At 39.0% G+C, this 10,639-nt stretch overlaps 1 protein-coding gene across 2 annotated transcripts; it reads left to right on the top strand.

Moving 5' to 3' along the window:
- Window positions 1–561: 561 nt before the first annotated feature.
- On the top strand, window positions 562–8,759 carry SOX10 (SRY-box transcription factor 10). Of its 2 annotated transcripts, XR_011362663.1 has the most exons (5): window positions 562–764; window positions 3,564–3,970; window positions 4,453–4,706; window positions 4,989–5,749; window positions 7,912–8,759. XR_011362663.1 is itself a non-coding variant. In XM_069967231.1 (4 exons), the coding sequence occupies exons 2-4, from the start codon at window positions 3,585–3,587 to the stop codon at window positions 5,663–5,665; spliced, it is 1,317 nt and encodes a 438-aa protein (XP_069823332.1). In that variant the 5' UTR covers window positions 562–764; window positions 3,564–3,584; the 3' UTR covers window positions 5,666–7,831. The 2 variants fall into 2 exon arrangements, 1 of the variants encoding a protein (XP_069823332.1); XM_069967231.1 differs by lacking the exon at window positions 7,912–8,759 and having other exon boundaries at window positions 4,989–7,831.
- The last annotated feature ends 1,880 nt before the right edge of the window (window positions 8,760–10,639 follow it).

The following is a 10,639-nucleotide window of genomic DNA, read 5'->3' as shown; positions in this document are numbered from 1 at the left end:
TTCTCTAGCCACAGAGTGACATTCATGTGGGCACATGTGTGCGGTGTACACAGGATACGTGTTTATGTTACGTATTTAGTGCGCTGCCAAAGCAGAGAATAAGATCTGTGGATTAATGAATCAGGTTTGGATTAGAAGTGAATGAATGAGGTGTTGTGAGCGCAGTAACTCAGGATTAGTTGTACAGAAGCACAGAGGACGTGCAGTGGCCCCGCTCTATAGACGACACAAATATACTTGGCCACCGCACAGTGCAAGGAGTCTACTTAGGTAGAAGCAGTAAACAGCATCCAATACGTTCATTCCAGGGGGGGTTATATATAGCATGTTGGTTGGAACATTGAGCAGTAAAGTCTTTAAGTAGATTTGTGAAGACTTCTGTGTGAGTTGGCTTAAAAAAAAAAAAAAAAGTTTCTGCCGTACTTTACAGGTCGAGCCCATATAGAACCCATAATACGTTATCATTGTGACTTTAAGGAATGTTCCATAAAAAAAATGTTTAAAGGCCATTTAAAAGCGGAGAATGGCGTATTTTTTGTTTTCATTTTCTTGGCAGAAATAGGTACGTCTCGTCTTAGTCCCCACCCATCCATCGGCTGCAGCCAATGAGAAGCGCCAAGGACTGTTTGAGAAAAGCTTTGCCTTAAATGCATGGGGAGAAGTGATCAGGGCAGCGAACAGAGCATCATTCAGATAGGAGAACAGAGCCTCTATTACTGACACAGCATCGAGCCAGCACACCTCCTACCACTAAGACTCACTAGGTACGTTCTGCATTCCAACTCTTCCTGCTTTGCCTCTCACTTATATTCACTCTGGCTTTATATTACAATATACCACTTTACATCCGATGCTAACTTTACTACATATAAATCGCCCCCTTCTAATATCATATATAACTTTTCTTTAACCTCCCCTCCTCGTTCTATTTGCTAAAACCGATCATTTTCCTTTCATAAACTAATTTTTTTTTTCATCGATTGACCTATTTCTATTATTCTGCACTTAATTCAGTTTTATGTTGTTTTTTTCTATACTTTTTCTCTATGGCTATATTGTTGCTTTATTCCTTGATTAGATTTTCCTCTTTTAAGTTTTACCCTAAAAAAATTCTTCCTCTCGTCTAAGACTTTTCTACTTTATTCTTCAACCAAAAATCATTTCTTCATTTGCATTTTTTATTTCCTACCATTTACCCCTAAGGTTTTTTTGTTTTTTTTTTCATTGGTCTCTGATTTCTCAAATTACTTATATTATTATAGTCTTTGAATGTAGAATATATTTCAGGTTTTTTTTTTTTCCTTTTCCTTTGGAAACATGGACTAGATCACATCCTTTTTGGGACTAAGTAACTTAAAGAAAACTCCCAATTAACGTCCTTATGAATTATTAATATATTTTTTGAAAAGTTTTGGTTTTTTTGGATCGTGTTTTAGGGCTGATGATATTGGCTTCGTATGGTTTTGGCAAAGGGAAAAATAGTCTTGTACTATGTGGGGATTTGTTCTTTATGATCTCGCCCCCTTTTATATACTGTATATATGTTTCTTCTTCATACATGAACTTTTCCACATTGTTGCCGCATACTTAAATTATCCTGATGATAGAATATGGTTTTGTTCCTTTTAGCCTTTTGATATGAAATATAACTAAGTTTTATTTAAAGCAGAGTTCACCATTAAAGTTAAAGAGGTACTTGGATGATTTGGTGTTGATACACATAGTACTAGGTACTATACCATATACCTGAATGTACAGACTCTATACTATACCGCTAATTCTTAGTTGAACAGCAGAACAACTGTGTCCTTATTTGGATAGAATAGAATAGGTTTTGGACCTACCGGCTGTGACCAGCAATGATATCCTATGGCTAAAAGTAGTCATGGTTATTCTAAAAGTTAAAGTTTTTGTTAATATTTTTACATTCAAAACTATAGCAGGTAGTTGATTGACAGGAATACAATGTAGGTTAATAAATGTGGTTATAACTAGTGATGATTTTTTTGTAAAAAAAAAAATAATAATAATAATAATATTAAAAGTAACAGGGCCAACCCAAAAACTGTATTGTATGGGTCAATCTCTGGATATAGCTGTAATAGTTTAAATTTCGGGACACAAGTTATTGGTTAAAAGTCGGATCTTTAAAATTTTGTTCCAATGTTCTTGCCACTTACAAGCCCCCCCTCATATAACTACAGTAAAAACCCTTGCATACTTACCTAATATTGGTTTATGTCACCCTTCATACTAAGTTTCTTTCTTCATCAATATCTGTATATAAAGATCCAATGTTTCCTATATCCTCTAAATGAGGATGAGGACCATGTAGCAATTCTACTATCCTTTAGAATTTGATTGTTCTATTGTACTATTGTATTACTGTTGGTACTAGTTTATTACTATACCTACTATTTTTCTACTATTAAATAGTGTTATTGTATTACTATTAGTACTATTTGGATACTAAATACTATTTTATTACTATAGGTACTGTTTTTTATTCTATTACTAAGTACCATTGTATCACTTTTATTAATATGGTGATACTAAGTACTATTTTATTACTATAAGTATGGTTTTTAATACTATTACTATATACTTTTATACTATTACTATATGTTTTTATACTATTACTAAGTGCTATTGTATTTCTTTTAGCCCTATTTCCATACAAAGTACTATTTTATTACTATGAATACGCCATTACAAAACATTATTGTATTCATATTGGTAGTCTTACTATGCTATTGTATTATTTTAGATCCATAAGCTTTATTCTTATTTGTTTTTGTTTCATCCTGTATTTTAACCTTTAATCAATAATAAAAATGAGTGTCTAAAGCAATAGCAAAATAAGAGTATTTATTTCCCAAGCTAATAAATGACTAAAACCTAAAACGGGACAATAAACTACACACAGTTCAATGGTTATAAAACCATCATACAAGTTGTCGAGATTTTGTTAAACCCTATTGCCCTGCTTAGACAGATTTCAGGAAGGATTTGTCCGCCTCTTGTTAGCTCAGCATGAATCTGTTTTCATGTGGTTAGTAATTACACGTTGTGCGAAGATTATAGCTAGAAGCATTCACACAGTATATATAGGGACCGGGCATGGACAATGCTTATGTTTATTCTCTGCTGTCCACTAAGTCACCAAAGTTACCTTTACCATTTGGAAAAATTACCTGATTGAAAAGTTCCTGGTAAGTTCTATAGAACGTGTGACCACCTAACTAGATCATCAGGGAGATCACTTACTTGTATGTCTTAAAGCCAAACTTAAATTCTACGGGCGTGTGCAAAATTGTAAGTGTAGATGACCGCAAAGGTCCCTTCTTTACATAGGCTTAAGTATAGATTGTGCCATGATATTTTGTATACACAGTAGATGGAAACTTGGCATGCCTTCGACTTGTGTAACTTTTCTCAGAGGGAAACTTTTTCCTCTTCATTACCTGCAGACGTTTCTTTCTTTTCTTTGGATCGCATTTAATAATTTTGCTCGCTATCTCCAGGGCAAATGTCGCAATAATATTATTATTAACTCGTTCCAGTTTCCGGGTAAAAGACACATCATGAGTGACGATCAGAGCCTGTCGGAGGTCGAGATGAGCCCAGTTGGGTCTGAAGATCCTTCTCTGACACCTGAGCCTCTGGCATCCCATGCTCATTCTGGTCCAGATGATGATGAAGATGGGAAGGTGAAGAAAGAGCATGATTCAGAGGATGAAAGGTTTCCTGTCTGCATTCGTGAAGCTGTCTCCCAAGTCTTGAGTGGTTATGATTGGACATTAGTTCCTATGCCAGTGAGGGTCAATGGTGGCAATAAGTCTAAACCACATGTGAAGCGACCCATGAATGCTTTCATGGTATGGGCACAAGCTGCTCGCCGTAAGTTGGCTGATCAGTATCCACACCTACACAATGCAGAGCTGAGCAAGACACTTGGCAAGCTTTGGAGGTAAGAATTCTAGTGCAGGCCTAAGGAGCACAATGAAAGTTTTCAGCAGGGGCGTAACTTCCACTATAGCAGCCATAGCGGCTGCTATGGGGCCCGCCGCATCAGGGGGCTCCATGGCCTGCTCCTGCAATACGCTGGGCCCCCTGAGACGTCATCATTTGCAGCACCGGGTGGCCCTGCTGGTCTCCTGGGTTTTGCAAATGTCCCTTTAACTGCAAGCACTCCTGACCAGAGCTAGCACTTATGTAGTTATGACTTCACTTGACCGTTTAGTGGTCAGTCGGGGGGGGGGGGGGGGAATCAAAAGTTTGCTATGGGGCTCAGCCATTTCTAGTTACGCCCCTGGTTTTCAGAGAATGAAGTATATTCAATATTGTCTTTGTTCTATTAAAATTTTTACAGGTCCCTTTAAAGCCTATGTGCAATTTTGTAGTTTGTAGACAAGAGAAAGTTTTTACATTGTGTTGGGTTCCATTTCACAGATTGTTAAACGAAAATGACAAAAGACCTTTCATCGAAGAAGCTGAGAGACTGCGGATGCAGCATAAGAAAGACCACCCAGATTATAAATATCAGCCTCGTAGAAGAAAAAATGGAAAGCCCACCGCCGGAGAGGGAGATGTTTCCTCTGAAAACGAGGGAGGCGCTGCATCCATACAGGCCCACTACAAAAACTCACATCTGGACCATAGACATGGCTCCCCTATGTCTGATGGGAACTCAGAACATTCAACAGGTAAGAGAAATTAGGGCTAGACTTATCATGTACAAATCTTAGATAAAACTCTGTAACGTGGATCTGACAATGCAATATTTTAAGCAATACCACCAATATAAAGTGCTATTCCATGACTAGACGTAAGTAAGACGTAAGTTATCTCAACTTGGCAGTGAACCAGCTATGATCATAGGCACAGTAGAAAGTAATAATATTTCCCTCCCAAGCTCAAAAATAAATATAAAGGCAAAGTCATTGTAACATATACTAATAATGTGCATCTATCCTTCCTTATTTTAGGACAAAGTCATGGTCCTCCTACCCCACCAACAACACCTAAAACAGAACTTCAGGGTGGAAAATCTGAGGGAAAGAGAGATGGATCTCGCTCACTTGCAGATGGAGGGAAACCACACATTGATTTTGGCAACGTCGATATCGGGGAAATAAGCCATGATGTTATGTCCAATATGGAGCCATTTGACGTCAATGAGTTTGACCAGTACCTTCCACCTAATGGTCATGCAGCACACGCAAGTCATATTGGGGGTTACACTTCAAGCTACGGTCTCAGTGGAGCTTTAGCTGCGGGTCCCTCTGCTTGGGCCCTGGCAAAGCAACATGCTCCCAATGTGGCAGACTCAAAAGCTCAGGTGAAGACGGAAAACTCAAGTACCAGCCACTATACAGAGCAACCGTCCACATCACAGCTGACCTACACCTCCCTGGGGTTGCCACACTACGGTTCAGCCTTCCCTTCCATCTCAAGGCCACAGTTCGACTACTCAGACCACCAACCAACGAGTTCTTATTACAGCCATTCTAGTCAGGCCTCTGGGCTCTACTCGGCCTTCTCCTATATGGGCCCTCCACAGCGTCCTCTTTATACTGCAATTTCTGATCCACCCAGTGTGGCGCCATCACATAGCCCAACACATTGGGAACAGCCTGTCTACACCACTCTGTCGAGACCATGAGAATTACAGAGAAGCAGGCACAGGAGGGACATCTCTCGGAGAGAACCGTGCTCCGATGGGGTCCTCCCACAGCTCAAATCCCAGGTAGAATCCGGATTCCATGAGCACCAGGAAACTGTATCTGGTTTCTACGGGCCACTGAGAAAGACGGTGACCGGGGAAAAATGGGCCTATTCTCTTAAGTACAAACAAATCTCCAGTGTAAAAAATGGTGGGCTAGAATAGCAGGGCAATGCAGGGATGGGGGAAGGGAATAAAGATTATACACCGATCATGAACTAGTGTCTCCCATATTAGAGGAGGAAGCTGCAACATCTGACTTTGTAGTGGCTTTGATATTAGGCGCCAGATTGGCTGGCAAAATTGACTATGCACAGCCACTGGCTGCAAAAAATACACAAGTATCTGTCTAAAAGCAGCTTGACTTTCTCATCCAGTTGACCTGGGCTGCTAACCAGTTGAAAGAAGGGATAGTCCATACGTCACTAATCAACTTAACAACTTGGGAATAAACTGATTCTTAGTTTCTCCGAGTCACTTGTCCACAACATACCAAGGCGAATATTAGTTTATGATGGAAAATCTCATACAGTTCTTGTTGTATCCCGTGTGCATTGGATAGCGAGCAAACAGAGCTGCATAGTTATATTCCTGAAGAACTAGAGCAAGTGAAGGCAGGAGATAATTCCCTGAAGAGTAATCTACTCATTGCGCCATGGTCAGCGCAATAAGGTGACAAGTAGCTCCAATGGGAGTTAGCGTTGGGTGTCGTAAGATGGCCAACATTTGGCTTGCATATTCATCCACAGTACTGTGCTATGCTCAGAAAATGTCTACATGGTATTGCTTATGGTATGCATTCTGAATGATCAGATCCATGTTTATATAAAAAAAAAAGAAAAAGAAACACCATACTGGTATGGATATACCTGGGCTGTCCGCGTCCTACCTAGATCTTTAGGGGTAGTTGTGTCACCATGACCTAGAAGAAGTACAGAAAAGCAAGTCCGAACAAAATCAAATAATTGCCTTAAATAGATCAACTTGGACTTCACGGTCCCACTACTGTAGAACGGATGTAAGAGCTTTCGACTTGTCATGAGTAACAAATCAGTTGCGGATCTGAAATATATTTCTGTCTTTGACCAGGAACCTTGTGTGGAAGTTTACATATTTTTATAATGTCTTAGAATGTCAGTGATAGCTGTACCCGTGATAACATGATATTCTTGTAGATGTCTAGCATTTCCACGTGTTAGCATTTATACAAGCCCATTGAACTACCTAATAATCAGAAAAAAAGAGATAAAACGAGTTCAGTAACATTAGGGGATAATGTAGAAGGCAGTCCATATTTCCTTAAAGGGGTTCTCCTCTTTGGACAATCCTTATACGCTAGAAGGCTCCCTTTAAACAGATCAGAAAGTGTCTCCAGGCAGGGATCTCCACCGATCATCTGTAGGTAAACCTGGAAGTAAGTGTTTGATTTCTCTGCAGTGCCACCACTGGAGAAGTGAAGTATTACACACTTCTCCTTCAACTCAATAGGTTGTTTAAGTAATGCAGGACAGGACAGGTCTTCCAGAGAGAAAGACACTCTTCATAACAAAGGATCTCTCTCTCTATTAACTCAGAAATTGGACACCCCCTTTAAGACATCACTATTTACTGGCATTTCTCCTAACAGGATACTATGAAGTATGTTTATATCAGGATGAAAAAAATGGAAACAGTAAAGGCAATATGTAAATATAAAAATATATATTTAAGTATATATATTTTTGTTGTTGACAGGTGTGGCGAGACAGGTGCTTTTATACCAAATAACGTCTCGGTAGACTTTGGTTTAATCATTTTTGTTTCAATTTTTGGGGTTTTTTGAAATGAAGAGGGACAAAAATCCGTGAGCCCATTTGGGGTTAAGTTATTTGACGCTTTGTCCCCCGCCAAGATTAACCCTAGTGTATAACAACATTTTGTCCCTTCCTCCATCGGTCTTTATTCAGCTAAAGGTTTTGTGCTTATTGTTTGTCGTTTCTCGCTCATTACGTGTAACTGTATCTATCTTATTTATGTAAATATCATGCTATCTTACCCAGTTCTTCTGACATGTCATTCTTTTTAATTGTGCCTAAACATATACGAGATAAAAAAATATATAAAAATAAAAAAGTTAAGTTTTCTGGAATGTTCGATGGAATATTTTACATACTTTTGATTTGCTCTTTATTTTTTTCTTACCATAGGAACCCGAAGCGACTTGACGTCAGGCACGGAACTTCCTCCTCTCTCAGTGCCTTTGACAACAAAAATGAGATGGAGGGCCTAATGGTGTCTTCCAAATTGTTTATTATGGGGCTGGAAATATGTTTAGAGACACGAATGCTGACAGTGAGAGACATGCGATAGTACAGGGGATATAAACCTAAAAAGAACACTTTCAAAAAGGCAGAAATTCATAGACCATACCTAATGATGTGTGTCTTTTGCACTCTATAGAAATTTCTTAATACAGGGCATCAAAATTATCGACCAATAGAAAAGAGCTCAGATTTAGGCAAACTTTTTTTTAAAGGGTTATCCATGCACCAAAAAAAAAAGTTTATATGTTACTACCTGTGTCCCCCGCAGTTCCCACTGTGATGTCTTCTGGTTCCCCAGTGCTTGTCACTCTACTTCCTTCTGAGACAGGCAGTGACATGGCCTGTGATCAGCCAATCAATATCCTCAGTCACTGATTGGCTAAGTCATCATTACTGAGACAGGTTTGACTCAGTAGTAGGAAGAAGAATGAGAAGTAGGGGACCGGAAGATGTCACGACAGGAGCTGCGGGGGACACAGGAAGGTGAGTATATCTTTTTTTTTTTTTTTTATGCCTCCCCTAGCAACATATAAACTTTTTTATTGCCCAGATTGCCCTTCCAGTTTTTTTCAAAAGTTTGATACCAAAATTTATATTTTAAAATCACATATTAGGTTCACATAGTAATAGCCTAACAGTAACTAAAGTTTGTTACCACAACACATTATTATGCACCATGGAGGAAATTTTTCAAACATGGTGTAAAGTGAAACTGGCTCAGTTGCCCTTAGCAACCAATCCACTTTCACTTTACACCATGTTGGATAAATCTCCCCTCATGTACACAGATTCAGTGCAAACTTGTAAGACCCAAACTATTGGGTTAATATATGATCATAAGGGGAAATGTTCCTTAAACTACAGTATTATAACATATAGACACAATAGGAACACACTATAGTCACTATGTACAGGTGGCTAAAATAGTCAAGATGATCAGTTGGTAGATTATTATTTTTTTAATCAAAACCTAATAAAACACCTTAAACTGCGAGCATTTCATTTAGCCAGGTTATTCCCATTAGACTCCATGTATAGCTGATTGTATGAATGGACGAAAGTATGATGGAAGTTGCATATGTATGTGGGTCATATAAGGCTCCATTCACATCACGTTTTGGGTTTCTGCTGCAGGTATATATTGGGATATGTAGCAACACAAAGCAAACAGGGTCCAGCTCACTATGTGCTTGAGGAATTAGTAAAGTGGATCCCAGGAGTTGCAGAGCAGGTAGAGGAAAAAAACGGGCCTTCCATCGGAGACAATAGAGGCAAAAAAAGGACATTTCTACAGCTCCATGCAATAAAATAGTATCTGATTCATATTGTAAAAAATGTGTTTCGGAATAACAATTCCTTAATCATGGCCCATGATTAAAGAATTGTTATTCTGAAATGCGTCAGAGCTTTTTTTTTATTTATCTTTATGTACACATTTTTTACAATATGAAATGAAGGCTTCTATACAATTTTTTTGCATGGAGCTGTGGAAATTTCCTTTTTTGCATATATTGGGATACATTTCAACATATATTATGGCATGGCCATAAAGTTTTATAGGCCAAGCATAGTCTACTTTTGACTGTATTTGCTCCAACTTGCAGAAATCGTGAGTGTAGTCTACTACAACATATACAATTGTGAAACAAACCACATGTAGACTGCTTATGGCCTATTAAAGTCTATGGTCATGCTGTGATAACTTAGACATGGGAATGGGGCCTAACCTGGCAACTAAACTGGATCACTCACTGGTGACATAATAACAAACACCTAAGTTATAAGGAAAGAAAGCAGTTTCCATTACATTTACATACAAGACCTGACTATGGGTGGCAGAGAAGGAACCCTGCACTACTTTAACATACAACCAGCAATTCCAGATAGAATGAGAATTGCAACGGGTTAAATATGGCGTCCTCTCTGCTCCCTCCCCTTTCGGCCCCTCCCCAGGACCAATCCAACAGTCTCCGGTTCCTCATGATCGTATCATTCAGCCTGGAAAACAAAGGCTCTATTTAATGGAACTCTTGAGAATCTGACCCCGGAAAAGCCAGAACTGCTCCTGCAGATTTACACACAAAGCCGCGTCTGCACGGATGAAATTTCACATCCCCAATGTGATTAAGGGATTCTGCGGGGGGACGCTGGCCTGATTAGCTCATTAACCCTATTTGGCCAAATTTAACCTTAAAGTTACCAATAACGTGACGTAGGTCCCTTATCGCACCAGTAAACAAGGCTTTGAAGTAGCTAATTCAATTAACAATGAATGTAACCATATAGGACACAATAATTTAGGTCAATACAGAAGCAATATGGGCCGGGGACTTTGTGCAAACCAATAAATTCTCTAGAAATGGGGAAACCAAAGTGATTATAACCAAGGAGTTCACAGAAATGTTAACATTGCCGGCGCTGGCACATTTTGAACATGTTGCTGCCATATAAGAAAACATAACAAACATGGGGGAGATTTATCAAACATGGTGTAAAGTGAAACTGGCTCAGTTGCCCCTAGCAACCAATCAAATTCCACTTTTCATTTTCCATAAAGTGTGTGAGGAATAAAAAGTAGAATCTGATTGGTTGTTAGGGGCAACTGAGCCGG

Source organism: Dendropsophus ebraccatus, chromosome 4 (genome assembly GCF_027789765.1).
Source record: "Dendropsophus ebraccatus isolate aDenEbr1 chromosome 4, aDenEbr1.pat, whole genome shotgun sequence".
Lineage (NCBI taxonomy): Eukaryota > Metazoa > Chordata > Amphibia > Anura > Hylidae > Dendropsophus > Dendropsophus ebraccatus.
Note: the sequence above shows the minus strand (reverse complement) of the source record. Positions and strands in the feature narration are given on the sequence as shown.